Genomic DNA, 22,023 nt, shown 5'->3' on the forward strand with positions numbered 1-22,023 from the left:
ATGTTTCCCTTCCTCCAGTCACCAGGGACTTCACCTGACTGCCATGACCTTTCAAATATGATGGAGAGTGGCTTGGCAACAATGTCAGCCAATTCTTTCAGGACTCTGGGATGCATCTCATCAGGTCCCATAGACTTCTGTATGTTCAGGTTCCTCTGGTGATCCAGAACCTGTTCTTCCTTTACAGTGGTAGGGGCTTTACTCCTCTGGTCCCCATCTTGCAGTCCAATAACTTGGAAGGGACAAGGAGAGAGGTTGCCAGTGAAGAATGAGGCAAAAAGTTGCTGAGTACCTCAGCCTTCTCCTCACCTGTTGATATGAGGTAGCCATTCTTGTTCGTCAGGGGAGGTACACTTTCTTTAACTTTCCTTTTCTGGCTGACATACCTGTAGAAGCCCTTCTTGTTATTCTTCGCATTCTTTGCTAAGTTCAGTTCCAGCTGTGCCTTGGCCTTCCTGACCCCATCCCTACACAACTGGGCAGTGTCCCTATACCCTTCCCAGGTTACCTGTCCCTGTTTCCACTGCATGTGCAGTTCTCTCTTGCTCTTTAGTTTGACCAGCAGGTCTCAACTCAGCCATGCCAGTCTCTTCCCTTCCTTGTCTGAGTACTTACACCTGGGGACTGAGAGCTCTTACACTTAGAGGTTGCTATTATTAGTATTATTATTATGTTTTAATCAATATTATTTAAATCTTCAATGATTTTTAAAGATGTGAAACCCTGCAAATATATAGGGAGCGGCAATATCAGCTTGTTGCAATACAATTTGACTATAACATAATTTTTATGCAATGTACCACCTGTAGTGTACTATATGTAATAAACAGTCGTAATATGCTGCAGTTGTCTCCAAGGCAGTTATTAACTTGCTCAGCCATTGCACGTGTAAATGTAGTAGCAAACTGATGGCTTCTGCTGGTGTAAATCTGCAAAAATACTGCCTTTTGTAGTTCTTTTTGTCTTTGAGTTGTCATGGCAGTATTCTCAGTGGATCTGTTTTTACTGAGATGCATTTAAGCTTCTGCAGTCAGCACAAACTTGGAACTGATACACTATTCTTCAAATAATTTGTGCTGAAAATTGAGGTTATGACTCCTAGTGGTTTTGGTTTTAAGCATTGGTTGCTTGTCTATCAGCTGAACTAGTCCATGTACCAAGAAATAAAACATTAGGTTAATCATATAGAGAATACAGAAAGGAATGAAACAGCTCTTGATAGTGGATGAAAACGCAGAATTGCAGAAATATTTTGCTGAATGACCAAAAAAAATAAAAGCTCTTCAATTTCATAATTCTTGGGTCCTTCTATCTTCTGATCGTAGCCCTTGTCATATCTAAACGAAAGGTTTCCTTTTGCTCATTTTATGTAATGCCCTTTCTGAACATGTTTTGTTACTGGGAAAATTTAGTACCTGTTTTCCTTCTTACCTTTGCCCCTTTCTGTCTTCTTTTTGAAGCGCCCCATTACTTTCACAGTTTTTTTTTCCTTTCATACCTCATCTGTATGTTCACATTTTTGAATGGCTGCCAAAACAGTAGTGGAATTACTGGGTGTGCCTGTATGCTTTGTCTTATTTCCAGATGGAAGTCTTTTTTCTTATGGTTCACTTGCCAGGATTTGTCCTCAGGTGATAATAACTTTAATGTACTTTCTGCCAGTTTCTATTTCATCATGTTACCTCTTCAACTTGAGGGTTCAGCAAATCTGAGAAAACAGCAAAATGCAAAAGGGAACTGAATTGCCACATCAGAAAAATTTGGTGGCAGGGGGGTGAGGGGTAAAGGAGCTTGTTTTTATTAATAATAATAATAGCAACAATAAAACTGCAAAGAATAAGGAAATTCTTTTTGCAATCTGAAGTATTAGTTAGTGTTCAACCAATAACCAGGGGCAGGAGATGTGATCAAAGCAAAATTGATCCTGCTTGTGATTTCTCCAGATGTCATTACTGCCTGGCGTCTTGACATTTCTTACAGCGCCTCAGAAGGAGCAGCTATATGATTCTTTTGTTCTCTGGTATGTTTGTAAGTTAGGTCTATGTTCACTCGATTTCAGACTTCGAAGGCTGAACAGGGAGGTTAACAAACATTTTGTGGATTGTACATGAAACAGAGGGGAAGCTTTGCATTTTCAAGCCCTTTGCTATAGCTTAGTCCTGTAGGCAACAGCTAGACTGGACAAATTGGCACTATTTGTGAAGTGCTTTGATTTTCATCTGGTTTATGCTGGATTTTGGCTAACCCATCTATGTAGAAGGGTGTCTGGAATCTGTTCTCCATTGCACCTTCAAGGGCCTTTTCTGCTTGCGGCCACCATGGAGGTGTGGCATCAAGCCCAGTCTCCTTGCTGGGAATCTCAGTGACTTCCTGGATCCATGTAGGATTGCTAGGATTTGATAGGATTTCCATCTTTTCGAGGTTAATGGTTCTATATGTTGAAAAAAGCTTTTGCAGTGGGTAATGAGGTCTTTGCTGAAGTGGGTCAGTTTGCATCAGCTCATTCAGTCTATGAGAATCTTCAGCTAAAGGAAGGACTGTATTCTTGTGATGACGGGCATATTGGCTTGGAGGTACAAAGCAATTACTCAACCAGCACTCCTTTTTCAAGCCTTTCCATCAATACAGGATGATTGCTTCAACAGTTTGAGCTGACCTCGTTGTTAGGATGTTGTGCAGAGCTGGACAACACAGTTTAACCAGTTCTTGTACTTCTAAGTTGGAATAAGAGGAGAAAATACTGAAAATCCAAAAATATTATAAAGCAATGTTACTGCCACTTGGATGCAATAGTTCAGCCATTGCAATGCAAGAGTTTGGGGCTGGAACTTAGCGATCGCTGTAAGTTTCTTACTTCCCTTTGACTGAAATTTCAATAAGGACAACCACTGAAGCTCTTCAGACTTAAACAGCACAGGCATTTCTACAACCATAAATAAATACACCTGAATATAAAATCGCACAGCTACAGTGTTCTTATTTTTCCAATGTAAAATACTTACAAAGTGAATCACTCAGTTATCTCAGTCCTTTGTCATTAATGTATTAGAGGTTTGTAAACAAGCCATCGGCAAAACTCCAAAGATGCTTTATAGAAGCTGTTTTCAAGTAAAATTTATATTAAAAATTAAACATTTCAATGTTTCAAAGAAAGGCAGTAATGCAATTGGAGAGAGGTAAAAGGGTGAGGTACAGTTAAGTAATTTCTAAAATTCTCTACTGGAGACATAGTGGGGTATTCCCAGCTGATTTGTTATACCAAATTATAAAAAGTAATCTTACTGGTTGAACTATTTAACATTCACTTGATTGATAGCAGTACTTGTTTTCATAGAAATAAATATGCATTATAAATGGCATTACATATATAAGGCATAAAGGAACCTGGAATTCCATTTTTTCCCATAAAACACAAGGGGATACCTGGGAAAGATGTGACTTTGTATATAAACTGTATGAGCTTTTATTTGATGTAGTTGCATCACTTTTAGTGGTCTTTATTTATTATGAGTTCTTTATTCACATTCTGTCATCATTGTCTTGACCTGAGGTATTACATGTCTGTAGTGTTTTTTCAGAGATACTGGAAAAGCTTTAGGTATTCTATAAGATCAGTTTTTAAACATGACGAAAAGTCTCCTGAAATGTGCTTTCCTTGGAGGTATGATAGATCAAGTTGTGGTGAGTTAGTCCCAGCTGGCAGCCAAGCACCCACACAACATCTCGCTCACTGCCTGTGAGTGAGGGCAGCAGAGAAAACAGGAAGAACAAGAGTCAGAAAGCTCATGAACTGAAGTACATACAGGGAAGTTGCTCACTAATTGCTGTCACAGGCAAAACAGACTCAACTTGGGGACTTTAATTTCATTTATTGCTGGCTAATGTGAACATTTAATTACTTAGTTGGGTATTGCAAAACAAAAAAGAGTCAGGGAAAAAACCTCGCCTCCCACTTTCCCAGGCTCCACTTCACTCCAGACACCTCTCTTCCCTCCTTGTTATCGCTGCAGGTCACACAGCCCCTTTGGTGGGGTGGCAGGTGGAGCAGGAGGTTCAGGTCAGGATGTAGCTGTTTCTCTCTGCTGCTCCTTCTTTCTCATGCTTTTGTTCCATTGCTCCTTCCTAATTACTCGTTTCCTCCTCAGCAGTGTGGGTCCTCCACGGCCGCCGTCCCTCCTGGGGAGCACCTGCTTCAGCATGGGCTTATCCATCGGCTACAGTCCCTTCAGGGTGTCCCTACTTTGCCCTACAGTACCTCCTACTGCTCTGGGCCTGTTGTTCCCTCATTGCCTCCTCCTTGGCATTTTCTGTCCTTTATTAAATATGTTTTCACAGAGGTGCCACCAGCTTGGCTGATGGGCTCAGCTGTCTCTGTCACGGTCTGTTTGGAACTCTCAAATTTACAGGACAAGGTAGTCTGTAAATTAAGCACTAAGAAATATAACAAACAAACTAGCTGTAACCATTTTCACAATAAGGGATCCATTTTATGTCCTAAAAGATAATGGTTTAATCATTAGCTATCGAATTGATGAAGAACTGGCTAAGTATTTGTACTCTCACTTTTAAATCTTCCACTTTTCTGAGAAGCAAATGGTACAGATCAGGTAGTGAGATGATACAAACAACTGTACCAGGTGAATCCAAAGGTCTGCTCAAGCCGTTCTACTCAATAATGTACTGAATGCCTATGCCAGGACATTTAAAGAAAAGGAAAAGTTACCTGCCCCTTGATAGATACAGTTCAAATATCAGAATTTCCACTAAATGAACATGTTCATTTAGTCAAATAAGGCATTTTATGAGATATGCTTTGTGGGGATACTGCATTTTAGTTAATACTGAAGTATTTTTGCGATATTTGAATTGGCGTAGAATTTTCTCCTTAACCAAAGCATTAGTAGATGCAGAGGTGGAGGGGAGAAGCAGCTCTCAATCTCTGTTTCCTCTTCTCCACTTTGCAAAACTACACAGGATTTGTTGCAAAGTCTTCTTTGGGTCTTTCCAGAAATTGGATTGCTTGGAAAAAAAAACATGCAGTTTTTATATTGGGCTGTTTACCTTTTTTTTTCTATGAAAAATTTCATATAAAATCTTTGAGAAACTGCTTATCAAAAATGTACTTATGCTACATTGTGAAACGCTTTTATGTTTTTGGAAACAAAATATTTTGTTCTAATCCAGGCAAAGCTTTAGGATTTTTCGATGTTTCTTCATTTCCTTTTTTTTTTATCAGTATTAGTTGCCGAACTTTAGTTGATTTTTGAAATATTTTTGGTCCTTCTGACGTTGTTTTTCAGTTAACTTTGACCGTGAGTATTTGGAGTCCTAAACTGAATTGTTACTAGTAGACAAAAGAATAAAATTAATACACAGGGAAAGGCATATTGTTTAAGGCCACTTTTTTCCTACCCTTGTCCCTAGTACTATGTAGTTTTCAATCTCTCTCCTCTCACTCCTTCTCCTTTTCCACCAATAATTACTTCCTACTTCCTTTTGGAAATGTCTTTTTATGAGAAGGTGAGGAATTGGGGAATATAAAATTCTTATTTCCAATATTTCATGCTTCATACCTGATATTTCTGTTTCATCATAACTGCCTAGCAACTCTGGCATTCAGATTTGCTTTAGAGCTTCTTTGGCAAAGGGTGACATCTGGTTCCAGAAAATCAGTGTAATGTCCGTCTTGGTGTGAATTGCCTGTGTAAGCAGCCCACAGGTATGCTGTATCCTCGCAAAAAGACATCATCACTAAAATCCTGACCTTACTGAAAACTTCAAGATTACTGTGGGCTCTAGATTTCACCAAGGGTGAAACAAACATGTCTGTCCACTGATGGATGGAAGTCCTGTTATTTCTGCAGTGTGATCATGTCACCCATAAGTGCAGGGACAAGAAACCTGAAGAGGTAGAGAGATCTCTCATTTGTACAGCATCCCTTTGGCAATGGAGGCTGAAAGAACATCCTTTGGGAGAGATAAGAAAACATCCATCACTATCCTGTAGTTGTTAGGGTAGTTTTCTTGGATTTAGTCATATTAAACAAATCTTTGTAGATTGATTCTTACGGTTAGTCATCAAAGTCATGCAACACTTTTGCTCATGACAATTCTGTATTCATCACCTTTACAATTTTCCTTCTTGTCATGAACACATTTTGGCTGTGATTTTAAGGGGGTCTGAGAGTTAGGTGCTTGCTGTATTCGAATATAAATATTAGGGAGACCTCCTGAGTCTCACTGAGGAAAACCAGCTGTGAACAATTTAGTCCTAAGTAATACAAAGGGAATCTTTTATTTTTCACACATGTATTTTCATTTCTGAGTAGTGGAACACCGTATAGTTTGGCAGTTGCATGATTATCTCAAAGTTGAACAGCTGTCTCGGCTCTAATCTTGCCCTTCTATCCTACCAATGAGGCTTTTTGATTAACTTTTTATTCTTAGGATAGCAATTTGTACCAAGGATCTAATTAAGAACTTTATGTAACACGGCCAAAGTCCTCCTTTTGCAAGTCTGTCTCACCTCAGTCCTACAAATCTTGCAGCTTGCGGTATGAAGCATTCTGAAATGTCTGATATTTCAAGCTATCTCCTCTGGTTGAGAACAATTTCAGCTGTTGAGAATCGGGAACAAGATTCATTTGATTCTTTTGACCTGGTAAGGAAAACTGTAATATATCTCTAAAACAAGGCAAGTTTTTAAAATTTAAATTCTAAGGTTTAGGATTTTTTTTTTTTTGAGGGGCGGGGAATGGCTTAAACTGAACTCCTCTGTTGAGCTGAATGAACTCAGACCTCTGACCATAGGTCTTCTGTGTTTCTTACTGATGAACGGGTGAGTGGGAAAAAACAGCCTTTAATAAAAGCTGGTGATTTCTGGGGAGAAAATGCACAGTTCTATACATCTGGAGTTAAAAGACAGTGCCAACATTTCTGTTTTATCATTACTTCAATGATAAAGAAAAGGGATAGCTACATTAAATATGATTCTTATTTCCAGAAAATTATGTAATTGAGATACAGCTTTTAAACGAAGGAGGATTTATCAACTGTATTTTAAAAATATAAATCGAACACATGGGTATTACTGCTTATCACCAAATGACATACAGTAATATGATGTTGTATATTGTGTATAAAATAAAACAATTCAATTGACTACTCTCTTCTATGTTTACATCAATATGTGTCACTAATTTTAGTCACATTTTACTTTCAAATATTTTGAAAAACATTTTACTTATATTAGTGTCATGTGCACTGGAAATATTTATTTTCCCATATGCAGTAGCAGATGCAGGATGATGCTTTTGGTGACCGGGTGAAGTAAGCCAGACAGAGCATGCTGGAGAGAAAAGAAAAGAGTATCTTGCTTTCTTCCACAGATATTAATTTCATGTGAAATATAAGTTTGATGAGGTATCTTTAAATGAAAATGAACTAATATTGTGCAGAAAAGACATATTTCTGAACAGTAAGTATATTATCAACAACCTGAAGAGTTATTTAGGTATGAACTGTATCAGTTCAGTTTTGAGCTTGTAAGTGAGCAACACTAAGTGCCCTCAATACTAGATGGGCTGGTAGCAAAAGATGCTTGGACCCCTGTTTGCGTATGAATAGAGAGCTTATACTTAATTGAAGAAGACATTTCAAAATGTGTCACAAAGCATATAGTAGCATGTGAAGGATGGGCTGACTTTAACTTTGGAGTCTCTTGATTTCTCCTTGTTACGGCTGCCCTAAAAAAAACGGTGCCTCCCGCAGATTCTGTGTTCTTCTCGCTGTAAGATTTTCTATGTCATTTTTCTCCCTTTCCTCTTGAAGCACACAGTGCTCCCATTTCTTGTCCTCTCAACCAAACGTTTATTTAGTATCAGGGTCAGGTCTGCAGTGGGATTTTTATATGTTAGTGCTCAGAATCGGTGCATCGGCCTGTGAAGTTGGTTAGCTTTTGGAAAGGACCATCAGATTAGGTGTTAATTTTCCCCAGGCATCCTATGGCGAAAGTCAGGATTTACAACAGGCTGAGAATGGTAAAGATGATATTTCTGCCAGGCATCATGATTTACTGGATAAGGGGGATATGCTAAAAATTTTCCATTTCATTTGGAGGGTGGAACTGGTGCCTAAAAAGACAGGGTAGGAGGAGACTGGATATGTCCAAAGGTTTCTTTGGTAAAGGCTGCCTTGTGTCTGAATGTCCGTTGCATGAGACAGATGTTGAGATGTTTTTTGAGGCTGAATCACTGTTGTACAGGCACGAAGGATGTCTAAGTTCCTAAAGCTGAATATTTTCAGGACTGCACTCTTGGATTCCGAACCCTATATTCTACCTACGTCCTGCCTAAAGTAGCAAGCTCCATTTGTGTTAATAAATGCTATGCTTAGACCTTTTCCAGGTGTTCTCTCCTATCACCTGATGTCTAGTGCGTAACATCTATTGCTTGTTTGGTCAGGAAATGTTTATTTTTTCCCTTCTAATAGTAATGAAAGCTTTTTTCTGAAAGTCCTTTCCTGGAGCTTTTCCATTAAAAACAGAGAAAAAAAAAACCACCATTATATCAGACATCCAGGAAATGTTTATTATTGTTGTTGTTGTTATTACTATTATTGGAAGAGGCTGCCTTGACATTATGAACCATTTAATGTTCCAGTGTTTGGGGGGATCATATAGATGTATGAAAGGTTGTTGTGACATTTGAAGTTCCTCTAATTGATTTGCAAACCCATCTTCTCAATCTTGGTGGATCAGTTCTGACAGTTTTTAGGTTTTATGTCTTTGTGATTGTTATATTCTTTGTTCAATACAGTGACAGTGGGAGGTCAATATTGTCTCTGTGTACAAAGAAGGTTGTTTCATTTTGTGGGATAAGTGGCTTTTAGTTATACACATTCACACAGTAAACCCAGGAAGCGCAGCAGACTCCTAGTCCTGTCCAGGTCACTGTTATGAATGTATATGAATAGTAGCATCCTAGATTTTTGTGTCTTATACAGCAGAAAATATGTCATGAAATCAGTAGTTAAAAGATACCCTATAATACAAGAACTACCATATTTCAAAGTGGTGCCTTGTGTTGCTTTTTGTGAGTGCCTCATCAGTAAAAATGCCACGTTACTTGCTGCTAGGTAAGTCACTGTTAAAATTGTCCCCATCTATTTTAATTCAATTTAAGATAATATTTTTTTACTCCATGTTTCTACATCCAATTCTAGCCAAAAAAAACACTGTTTCAAAATGACAGAATGCTGAAATGTAAAGATGAGGAAAGACCTCATAGGTCATGTTGCCCATCTGCCAGAATGTGAGTACTGCCTACAGTATGTATTTCAATGCTTAGTCTAAGTTTATACAGAGAGTTTTAGGAAATAAGGCTTCTATTTCTCCTCTAGGGAGATTATTCTATAGTTTGATGAAATTACCACACAGTTGTATCCGTGTTTAAAATCTGCTTGCCTGCCCTTGACATGAAATTGAAAAGTATTCCCATGTTAAAAATAGCAAAGTACTCATTGAAAAACAGACGAGTATAGTTTTCCTGATTTAAAGTGTTTCTCAGCATCATTCATAACGTCAAAGAATTTTTTTTACATTTCTTCCTTTTATTTCTAGTCTGACTTCTGAAGTCTGTCTTTTTAAAACTGACACTCCTTTTTGCACCCCTAATCTAATTTTGTCAGGTTCATAAGGGTGCTGTTGCCTTGATTATTTCTTGAAGGAATATGAAGGAATTGCCTTCATTTTTTTTCTGGGTCTATAACTTTGATCTAAGTAATACGTACTTTGAAGGTTCTGTACAAGTTCTTTGAAAGTCTGTCAGTCTTGCTGTACCCTCCAGTCATGTTGTTTGTGCTTCTCAGACTTGGAACGGCCCCAGGCACTTTCTTTACTTTAGCAATGACATATCATAGAGCTGCTTTTATGTCACTGTTGCTACTCATTCTCAAGCTCAGTCCCTTTAGATGGTTTTATTATTCTACAAACCTGTGGTGCCATGTTCCTCTGATTTTGTGTTTTGAAATGCTTTCGTAAATGCTCTTTCTAAGAATTAAGAGGTTGACACCAATAGCATCTTCATAGCCTGTATGTTAGCAGAAGAAGGTATAGATTTCCTTTTCTGTGGAAAGCTCCTCTATGAATCACAGAATCACAGAATCACAAAATGTTAGGGGTTGGAAGGGACCTCTGTGGGTCATCTAGTCCAACCCCCCTGCCGAAGAACGGTCACCTACAGCAGGATGCACAGGACCGCGTCCAGGCGGGTCTTGAATATCTCCAGAGAAGGAGACTCCACAACCTCCCTGGGCAGCCTGTTCCAGGTCTCCGTCACCCTCAGAGGGAAGAAGTTCTTCCTCCAGTTCAGATGGAACTTCCTCTGCTTCAGTTTGTGTCCGTTGCCCCTTGTCCTGTCGCTGGGCACCACTGAAAAGAGTTTGGCCCCATCCTCCTGACACCCACCCTTGAGATATTTATAAGCATTTATTAGGTCCCCTCTCAGCCTTCTTCAGGCTGAACAAGCCCAGCTTCCTCAGCCTCACCTCGTAGGAAAGATGCTCCAATCCCCTCATCGTCCTCGTAGCCCTAAAGTATAGTGCGAGCTTCGTGTGTCAGTAGGGCATATGCCTTAAAAGAGGCACTTGAATGCAGCAGATTAAGGTATAACAAGATACAAAGACTTGTACGGGACTTTTTTTTCCTCTGTGCAAATTTTTAAACTGTGAGGGAAATTGGTCCTAAAACCTAACAGAAAATGGCGTGCATGTATTTCCACCATCTATCAATCTAAACAAAACTGCATCAACCTAAAGGGAACATTCCCTTTTTTCAGTTAAACCTGATGGTATTTGGATTACCTGATGGTATTCACAGATTGATGAGGAGAGTCCTTGCTAATCTCAGCAGCATGTGACGTTCCCACCGGGTGCTGCAATCTGCAAAATTATGGAAAAGTGGCAGTTCTGGCATGCACTGTCCTGCAAGTCACCCACAGAGCACCCAGTCTCTCCGGCAGAAGGACCTCAGCGAGAAACCTGAGATTAAAACTGGTTGGCAGGCCCTAGAACACTAAAATACTGAATAGCTGTAATCTATGCAGCAGTGCATCTCCATTGCGAAACGCATTTTATGCCACATCAGGCAAAACCTTGAAACGCTTGGCTTTCTCTTAACTGTGGATAGCTTAACTTTCTACACCAGTGTTTCTTATCTTTTGAAATAATGTACTGTGAGTGCAGTCATCCTGCAGTGATTTAGGCTTTGAAACACGCTGTCAGCAAGCGATATATTTGGAATTATTTTGTTAACTTTATTCATCACGTAGTAATTCTGGGACATGAAGGGACACTCTGGGACATCAATTAAAACTCTTCCAGAGGACGTTAGGATAGAAGTCTACTTCCACTGACATAAAAATCAAAAATCTGTTTGCTCCAGCACAGCCCAACTTGACTTTGAGTTTGTTGCAGACAAATCAAGTTTAATTCTTTAAGTTCTTTCTAAATATTTAAATATACATTCACAAAGTGAAAGCATTTGGCAAAACAGCTTTGCTCCTATACATATGTAGCCAGAATCAGTGATTTAAGTTGATGCATTTTCTGGACCACAGTAACCCCCAGCTCTTCTCCTGGAAACTTCAGTGCTAAAAAATCATCAGTGGAGAATTTGCTACTTCTGTTATAGCTGAAAACCTTTCTAAAGCTCTAAAGACACTTTCTTCAGTATTTCTCATTTTCTTTCCACTCTGTGGAGAGTTTTAGCTGTAGTGCCAGTAAGTCTTGGTCTTTTCTGCTCTTGCCAAGCAGAGGTAAGTGCTCTTTGACACCAATTCCTTTATTTCTGAGCTGCTCTATATGGTGTTCAAAGTAATTGATCAGACCCTGAAAGCGGGTGCTTAGATCTTTGGAATTTATGTTCTGACAAACCTCTTGAATAGACAGTGAATTCTATTTGGGTACTTTCCGTATTTCATATTTAGTGTTACATTCAGTTTTTTTGTCATCTTCATCTGCGTTGTAAGTTTTAGTCCATTTGTTTCTGTGGTTTTGAGGCTGGTTACAAAAATCTCCACACAGGAATGCTACACTCAGTGTGTAGGTACTTCAGGCTGTAAATAGGTAACAGAATAAGACACCAGATAACTACTTTGTAAGCTTGATGTATAATGATTTTAAAAGTAAAAAGCCATAGAATCGTAGAATGGTTTGGGTTGGAAGGGACCTTTAGAGGACATCTAGCCCAGCCCCCCTGCAGTGAGCAGGGATGTCTTCAACTAGACTAGCTTGCTCAGAGACCCATCCAACCTCACCTTGAATGTTTCCAGGGATGGGGCCTCCACTACCTCTCCGGGCAGCCTGTGCCAGTGTTTCACCACCCTCATGGTAAAAAATTTCTTCCCTACATCTAGTCTAAACCTACACTCCCTCAGTTTAAAGCCATTGGTCCTTGTCCTGTTGCAACAAGCCCTGATGAAAAGATTTTCCCCATCTTTCCTATAGGCCCCCTTCAGGTACTGGAAGGCTGCTAGAAGGTCATCCCGCAGCTTTCTCTTCTCCAGGCTGAACAGCCCCAACTCTCCCAGTCTTTTCTCACAGGAGAGCTGTTCCAGACCTCGGATCATCTTTGTGATCCTCCTCTGGCCTTGCTCCAACAACTCCATGTCCTTCTTGTGCTGGGGGCTCTAGAGCTGGACACAGGACTCCTGAGGGGGTCTCACTAGAGCAGAGTAGAGGGGCAGCATCCCCTCCCTCGCCCTACTGGCCACGTTGCTGGGGATGCAACCCAGGATATGGTTGACCTTCTTGGCTGTGAGCACACATTGGTAGCTTATGTCAAGCTTTTCTTCCACTAGGAACCTCAAGTCCTTCTTGGCTGGGCTGCCCTCAAGCCCTTCATCCCCCAGCCTCTACTGATAGTGGGAGTTGCCCCGACCCAGTTGTCAGACCTTGTACTTGGCATTGTTGAACCTCATGAAGTTCACATAGGCCCACTTCTCAAGCCTGTCCAGGTCCTTCTGGATGGCATCCCTTCCCTCATGTGTGTCAACTGCACCAGTCTGCTTGGTGTCTTCTGCAAACTTTCTGAGGGTGCACTTGATCTTGCTGTCTAAGCCATTGATGAAAATATTAAACAGCACCGGTCCCGGTACAGAGCCCTCAGGGATACCACTTGTTACCACACCTGTTTGGACCTTGAGCCATTGACCACTACCCTCTGGCTGCGAGCATGCATATGGGCAATGCAGCCTTCACTTTTGAAGAGAAAGGAGGGATAGAATAGCTATGGTTTTCCTTTGGGTTTATTTTCCTCCCTCTGGAAGGGAGCTTTATCTCTGTACACGTCAAGGCTGAATCATACACTTGTGGCATGCAGCTGGGTCAAATACGATGCCTAAAATCTGGGTGCACGCTTTTGTCGTAGTCTGTGTTTGAGTGCATGTGTATACATGTGTATGTGCATGTCTGTACGCATATAGGTGTCTGTATATATGCGTAGGTACACATACACACACTTGTCTTTTAGTCTTAATAGTTTCTTAAGAGAAGGTTAAAATCCATTTGGATAGAAAAAATATTTTTTTATATATATATGAAGGAGTCTAAGCTCCTGAATAGTGCAAGAAATTAATATGTTTTTTCAGTTAGGAGAAGTTGACAGGTATACGAAATTACTTTCCTGTTCTTTTCATTGTTGAGTTTAACACTTATTTATAAAAAATCACATGTTCATTAAAAGACACATAAAATGTTTGCATAATGTCTGTAATAGATATTAAACATAACAGAATAAGCAACTGGGTGAGAGGGGGTTGAAGAAGCACAGGAAAAATTACTTCCTGGATCTGAAAAGCTGCACTGGAGTTACCTTGCTTTCATGAAGCTGATGGATAAAGGCATGAATGCACTATAAACTCTGCCAGGACAAAAACAAAGTGAATATTGAGTAGAAACATATTAGCTTAAATTTTGATTCCATTGAAGTAGATCAATGTTTGACTATCAACTTCAGTTAATCAAGGCCTTTCACTCAGAGATTTTAAGATCTGACAGATGTAGGAGAATGTCTTTAAGATGTTTAAAATGGAAGATATAACCTATTTTGGTAATTTCATAGGATGACATATAAGTTAGCATAGCTCTAGGGTTTTCAGTAGCATCACTCCATAACACTATTTTTGCAGTGTATCTTTTCACTAATATTGACTATAGTTTCAAGGCAGATTTTTCAAATGTAACATCTTTTTATAAAACTGTTATGAATGTTGTAAAATTGAAAGAAATATATACTTATCAGATATCAGAGTCTGGATGATAATACATTTATAAAAAGACCATATGGAATGTATTTCTATTTTTACTCTCGATTCTAAAGCTTCCATATCCAGACTTAAGAACATACCAGAAACTGGCATTGCCTGGATTGGTTAAATCTGTTATTTTCTTAAGAGAAGTGATTTAACACAGACTTTGGGAAAATCACTGAAGTACAGTGGAGATCACATCAGAGATCTAGGTAATAAATGAATGGTTACGGTCCATTCACTTTCAAAAGGCCATGAACACATGCTGGAGCAGTATTTCTAAATACAGGATTTAGGCCTAAATTTCTGTTCAAACCTGGAGCACTGGTGTAAGACACTTTGCATCAGTTTCATTTGTGAGTCAGTAGACATGTGATAACGAGACCTCTGTGTAAGTCTTAGCATGGCGTTTGGCATCCTAGAATGAGACAGATGGACCCACCCTGTCTAGTGATAGGAAGGTTATCACCTCTAAAATGTAATGGCTAATAACATTTGGCTGAATAATATCTTCACTGGAGATTCAGATGTATCATAATTATCCCTCGTTCTCTGTAGAGCCTTTCCAGTTGACATTTCTGTGTCCTTCACTGGATCTGATATTAGCCAAAAAGTTACCTTTCTGTTAATCATTGCTACTTTAAACTGCTAACAGACAGTATCAGTACAGGTGAAACTTCAACCATTGTAAAGCAGGTGCTTTCTTGGCATTCCCTCTGGCCACCTGTGGATCCAATCCATGCAGAAATGTTAGGTTTTCCTTAGGTCTAAATTCTTTTTTGTTTAAACAACATCACAGCTAATGCAATTGTAAATAGGAAATTATTACTACAGATCAAGTGAAAAACAAGGCAATACCCCAAGCCCAAAAATAAGGCCACCTCATTTGAAAGGCACTGTTTACCTTTAAATCAAATGGCTTTATATGAGGTTGCATTACATATGTAGCCTTGAGGCCTTTTTTTTTTCTGTGCTTGGCAGCTGCAGCCTGGAAGCAAATCTACTTTTGACTTCTGTTTTATGTTTCTAAGTAGAGGTAGGATTGTTTGCTGAAAAGTCATCTTTCAGATGTTCAAAGAGGCTCCCTATCTTTTATATTTTCTGTTTAATAAAAAGCAAATGACTTTTTCTCCTTCTTAGTCTTACAGTCTGTAATGTTTGTAAATACGACAGAGGTTCTGTGTGTTCTGTGAGCTTGAGGCCTCACAGCACGCCAGAGAATTCCAGTTTTGACATCTAAATTATCATTTAATCTTTCCTGCCATTGCAAGTTGGTGTAAATCTATGTCTTGCAGTGGTGAAAGCAAACTTTTGAAAATATGAAATGAATTTAAACTAATTCAATGTTACCTTCTTAAGGCCTCAAACAGCCTGACACATTGTATGTGAGAGATACAGTGTGCTCTATTCATATACAAATATAGGGGCTGCTCCACTTCCTACTGTTAAGACATAAAATGTTAATATTTTGAAATAAAATGAAACTGCAGCTGAATATTTCAGAGAGTATTTTAGAATTTAGAGCTGGCTACCTGGAAAGATGACCCCTTAACTCTGACAGCCCACAGAGTCAGGTGTCTGCAAAAGATGGTATTAAACCACTGATAACTCCACTTACTTTTTATATGGTAATACATACATTGTTATATTACTCTACATTTCGTCATCCCTTTATTTTGAGTTTATTAAAATGTAATGATGTAGGTAATGATGGTGATTCCTTAACAGGACAACAAGCAATTTAGAGTTCTGAGTCAAATTAAAATCACAGCTAGGAATAAGTGTGGGTGGATAGTTTCAAAATGATCACATACTTGTTTTAGTGCTGTTTTTGTTAAGAAGTAATGTGCTGTGCTCTTTATTTATAAAATAGTTACCTTATACCTATGCAAGTAGTTTCATGGTCTGGTACGGAATACAGCACTGCATAGTAGGAACAGTTAAAACAAGGAGTTATGGATGCTCCAAAAATAACAAAATTCGATATAACCTGGATAGTCTATAAAACTGTGAATGCTGTAAGTAAAACCAGTCAACCAGGATAACACGAGTACTCATGGTAGAGGGAAAGTTCATCTTGTCTGAGAGGTATGAGTCATGTCATATGCCTGTAGAGAAGCTGGTAGCAGAGTAAATGTTCATGAACTAGACCATGTGCCTTTTTGTTCTTTTTCTGCTGGCTTCAAGTGCTTTCACTGTATCTCACTTTTAAGTTGTGCTTTTGGTGGAAAAGCAACTAGACTGCCTGACTCGCTGCAAGCAGAACAATTTTCTATATATTTGTGGAAGCAAAGTTTGTTGTGCTCAATTGCTTTAAAAATAATAAGAAAAAGAATCTTCCTCCTTTTTTTCCCCAAAGCTATTCAAGTTTTGTCCCAGCTATGCCAATCTGTCAGTGCAGCTGTCAGTGTGATGCCTTTTCTTCAAAGCACGGAGATGGCTCAGCTGAAAGCACTGCTTCCAGTCAAGGGCAGGAAAAGGTCTGTGCAGGGAGCAGCACTTATAAGGCTGACAGCCTGCATGGTATGTTGTATATAATACTTAATGTATAGGTAAGGATTAGAAAGGAAGGTGCATGAGGGATGAGGAAAACAGGATCACTCCATTCGCCACACTCAGTAAAACTCCTCTTTTGGTGATTGGATTGGATTCATTTTGCAGCTGCAGAATTGTGAATATGTTCAGTAACACCTCTTCCTGTCTTTAAAATTTGATTACAGAGCCTGGAAGCCCTCTATATGCTACCTGACTTAAGAGAGGACTGTCTCTTATGAACTAATTGCTACTGATTTGAATTCATTCTGCAAGTTAGATAATTAGACACGTAAAATTTTTAAAGTCCTTACACATAGATTATTTAGCTCTCACCAATCATCATCTCTCTCTTAAAACCTTCACCAAATAAAGCCAGTTTTGCTAGAGTTGCTTTATAACTGGGAAAAGCTAGGTAAAAAGTAATTAAATATCTTGTTTAAGAGAGTGGAGCAGATCAAGGGGCAGAGTTAGGAATAAAGTCATTATCTTTATCTTCCAGAAAGCCATTTCTTCTTTTCACTCAGTCTCAAACTCAGATAGTGTGGGTATATAGATTGTGACAGACAAGAGGCAGTGCTGTCTCAAAACCACAGTAGGCAGAGATTCTCAAGAGAATTTAGAACATTTTTGCATGCATTTGTTAATTTGTGCACAATTGGATGTATCTTTGATGAGCTGATGAACTGCTGTGATAGATTTGTCAGTGTTCTAAAGAAGTGTGCAGATGTCTGGGTATCTTGTCTGAGAGTATGGTGAATCAGTGCATGTGATGTCTTTTTAAGTCAGAACAGATGTAGACACGTCATCCTGGAAGGTAAAATCCTTCTGATTCCCTGTTGCTACTGATCTCCTCTCGACCCATCCCTTGAGTAACTTCACTGTGATTGCAGGACTATTTTGATGCTATTGTGTAGTCCATGGCTAGCACTACATTTAGGGTTCTCTCCAGTGCTTGTAAACTGTCTTCTCAGCTCTGCATGATTAAAGCCTGCTAGTTTTCTTTAAAGCATGAGCTACAAACAGGAGACATAAGAAAATCAGCTCCATTTCCTGCACTTAAATGTAAAGTAGCTCAGGAAGTCAGTGTTCTTCAAATTACCAGAAGTTAGAGAGACTGAAGCAAAATGTTTGTATTAAATCAGTTTTCCCAGTAAAAAACAAACAAACAAACAAAGAAACCTCAAATCACCACTCAGACTTGCTGTGCAACACATGCACGCACACATACACGTGCACAGATAGGAAAAGGAGGACCGGGAAGGGAAAATGGACTGATGATATTAGTTGTCAGTGAATGGTTGTAGTCACTACACCCATCTGAAACTACTGGTCTGTGAATTTTGTCATGCCCATCTGTCTGATCAGGGTGAATACCTCAGTAGAGGAAAATCATCAGTTTGATGATTGAAGTTCAACTGTTCCAATCAGTCAGGTGTACAGTAAGCACTGTGTTAAAATGAACCCTGAAAGATATTCTTGCTTGAAAGCCAGTTCTTAACAGGCCATGTAGCAAGGCTAGGCTGGGAAGGATCACACTATTCAAGTGAGCAGCTTAAATGCTCAGACTTTTGCTGTGGAAGGGGCGACAGGCCAAGTGAGAACCTGGGGGCCAGGATGAGGTAGGAAGTGAACAAATGGAAATTTCCTGGTGGGTGCCACTGGGAAGCCTTGTCAAGGCTCATGAAGGACAGAGGGAGGTGATTACAAAGGGGCAGATCAATTTACGAAGGGTAAACTGTGCCTTGGCAACCTGACACCTTTCTGTGATGAGATAACAGGCTCTGTGGATGAGGGGAAATCAATAGGTGTCATTTGCCTTGATTTTAGCAAGCTTTTCAGTATAAATTATGTCTTGTAGACAAATGAGAGAGAGGCTGAATGGATGGATGTACTAGTAGATGAGTGGGACGCTGGGTAGACTACCAGACCCAAAGGGTGGTGGTCAGCATTTCAAAGTCCAGTACCTGATGACAAGTTGTTTGTGGTGTTTCTACAATGTTGATACTGCTGTTAATGCTATTTAACATCTTCATTAATAACCAGAATTATTAGATAGAGTGCACTGTTGGGAAGGTTTTAGATAACACCAGACTGGGCAGAGCAGATTATCTGTTGGACAGCTGCCATTCAGAGGGATATCAACAGGCAGGAGAAATTGGCTGAGAGGAACCTCATGAGGTTCAGTGACAACAGGCAGGAGTTCCTGCACCCGGACAGAATAAAAGATGCAGCAGGCACTGCTAGGCACAGCCCGGCTAGGCAGCAACTTTGAAGAGTGGAGAGCAAGTTGCACATGAGTCAGCCATGAGTCCTTGCAGTGGTGAAGGCTCATAGCAAGCTGGGTTGCACTAAGAACAGCCTAGGCAGCAGTTGAGGGACATCTACTCACTGCCTGTGAGACTACTGGGAGTACTGTGTCCAGTTCTAGGTTCCCCAGTATGCCAAAGTGTGTTGGGTGGAGAATAACCAAGCTGGTGACGCACATAACAGTTACTAGGTCTGGTGCAAAGAACATACAAGAAAAGTCTGGGAGAGCTCAGTTTGTCAACCTGGAGAAGAAGAGGCTGTAGGAAGAATGTAATTGCTGTCTTCAACAATCTAAGGGAAGGTTAGAGAGGAGACAAAGCCAAATTCCTCTCAGAGATGCACAGGAAAACTAGGAGGCAACAGACACAAATTGAATTAAAGAAAATTCTGATTAGATATAAGATAAATCTTTTCTCAGTGAAGGTGGTATAGCATTGAAACAGGGATCCGGCTGTGAAGGACATGCAGGTGCTGCTTGTGCTTGTGAGAGGAAATAAAGAAGTAAATGAGTTTTCAAAAGAAATTCTAAGTCCCCTAAATATTATTTTTTATATTTTTCCCACAGTTACTAGTTTCTGACTGAGAAATCTCTTTAGCTTTACTTTAGAAAAATCTGATACACATGTAAGGTTTTGTTCCTCAGTGGGTTAGAAGCGATTGGTGATAGCATGAGAATGCTTGGGAAAATGACTTCTGAAAGATGTTTGTTATTTTAATAGATATTGTTTTCTAAAGCAGTGAATAGGTGCTTTCATTCTGAAGATTGCAAACTTTGTTTATATTTGGTACTAGACCTTCTCACAGTATATAAAAATAAAAAGAAGATAAAATCAATGAAAGGCAAAACTTGGTAGAGACAACAGAATACTGTAAAAATGAAATTTTTTTTTTTCCTGTGGCAAAGGTAGCACGCTTTAATTGTATGGAGCTAAATATTCATCGATTCCAAAAAGGAAATTCTGTCTTTAAACTTTGGTGATCATAGAGTTATAATTCCGTATGCCTAAAGCTAAAAATATTATAATCAAATGGCCTTCAGCTTTTATCTATCGCTCCAAAGTGGCCAGTGTTATAGCGCACAATGGGAATAAAAGGGTAAGGGTGTAGAATGTCCTTTCAGTTACTAAGCATTTTAATATTAAACTGTACCTTACTGTAAGAGCTGATACATGTCATGAAATGTATACACACCAAATTGCATGCATTTCATTTTTGTTTTTTTTATGCACAAGTTGCACAGTTGTATAGAAATAATGGCATTAATCATCAGTAACTGTTATGAAGTAACGTACAGTTGCTCTGAACACAGAATTATCTTAAAATAACTACACAAAAATTAGAAAGAAACTGTGATATTCTCAAAGTATTTGAATTGCTGTACTTCATTGTACATTGTTACATGGTACATTCTTAATTTGGATTATCTTACTTAGGTTTTGAAATCCTGCAGTGAATATTTGATAGTAGAAATACGGTTAGTGTTTTCGGTAGTGCTGTAATCATGCCTGCCACGCACAAAGAGACCCCGCTGTCTGCACGGGTTTAAAGTACAGATAGTTGTTCATTGGTTAGTATATAGTGTAGATAAGTAGAACTAATTAGCTACCATGCTAAACACTGGTATGTTCGTCAGCCCAACACCATGCCTGAAGAGTCTTTGCTGACCAAGCAGGTATCAGTCAGGCAGAGAAGGGGTGCCCTCCATCACTTTTGGTACTACATTGACTACATGTTGATCCTTCTCCTCCTGAGTCCTTGAGCTAGTAACTATCCCATCTCAGCCGTCTTGTCTCTACCATTTTATTCACGGTGTGTGGCTCCACTCTACACTTTCTTACAGTTCTGTAGTTTGCTCTGGAGTCTAAGCCAAGATTGTGCAGCTGGGATGAATCAGAGGTCAGCCTTTGGTGACCACTGCTGCACTCCAGCGTGGGAAGAGGAAGAGGTTAGAGTACGTCAGGTGGCTGGAAACTAGCCTGGATATGGGTTTCATAGATAACTTAAAGATCAGGATGGACAGCTTTACAGATTCACAAATTTTTTTAAACTGGGTGTATATTTCAAACTGAACATCAGCTGAGTGCATATGAACCATGCAGAATATATAGCTTTGTCATAAATTTCATAGTATACATGCATATACGTATACTACATGCCTATATGATATCAATAAGTAGAGTAAACATAAAATGCTGAGGTTTATCCTCTGTAAAGATCAGTTATTTTTCTTGGTCTAGCTCTAACATAAAAAGTGGACTTCGTAGGTAAGGGAAGCTCAAACCCTCACCTCCAAGGTCCCCTAATTGTAAATTGAATACATCATGTTTCTTAGGGTTCTACACAAAATTAATGACAAGTTATTATATATTCAGAATGTGATCCAAAGCCTAATGAAGTTGAAAAGAAAGACCACAGTGAGCTGTGATTTGGAGGCTGAGAATCTACTTCCTTCATCCTTAATTAACTGGACAGTGCCCAAAGTTACGTACTGTTGTATGGTGTGAACTCAACAGGAAGATAGGCTTTTAGACTTTTAACTTAATGTATCATTATGGGCATTTAAATATTAATGAATTTCAGATTTTTTAATTTCTTTTCTCTTTTTCTTTTTTTTTTTCTCTTTCAGGCAAGTCCTGCCCCTATAATTGTCAACACAGACACCTTGGACACAATCCCTTATGTAAGTATTATTTTTTTGTTAATATATAGAATTTGTTTATTTTCTATTCAGTATTGCACAGAATTTACAAATAAATTTTACAATTAATCATGTCTTTTACAGTTACACAGTTAATTCTTTTCTAGAAGAAGAAATCAGGAATGATAATTGCATTCAGGTGAATTATATCGTATTATATACACATAATTTGTAATT

The 22,023-nt window shown here is 39.1% G+C and overlaps 1 protein-coding gene across 26 annotated transcripts in view; it reads left to right on the forward strand.

Annotated features, from left to right (window-relative positions):
* Window positions 1-22,023, forward strand: part of DLG2 (discs large MAGUK scaffold protein 2) — a 1,094,951-nt gene that overhangs the window by 634,885 nt on the left and 438,043 nt on the right. For all 26 annotated transcript variants that reach the window (XM_075416649.1, XM_075416588.1, XM_075416597.1 and 23 more), the window contains one exon: window positions 21,775-21,828. In XM_075416649.1, the coding sequence (XP_075272764.1) occupies window positions 21,775-21,828 (54 nt within the window). The remainder of the gene's footprint in view (window positions 1-21,774; window positions 21,829-22,023) is intronic.

The sequence above is a fragment of the Opisthocomus hoazin genome, chromosome 1 (genome assembly GCF_030867145.1).
Source record: "Opisthocomus hoazin isolate bOpiHoa1 chromosome 1, bOpiHoa1.hap1, whole genome shotgun sequence".
Lineage (NCBI taxonomy): Eukaryota > Metazoa > Chordata > Aves > Opisthocomiformes > Opisthocomidae > Opisthocomus > Opisthocomus hoazin.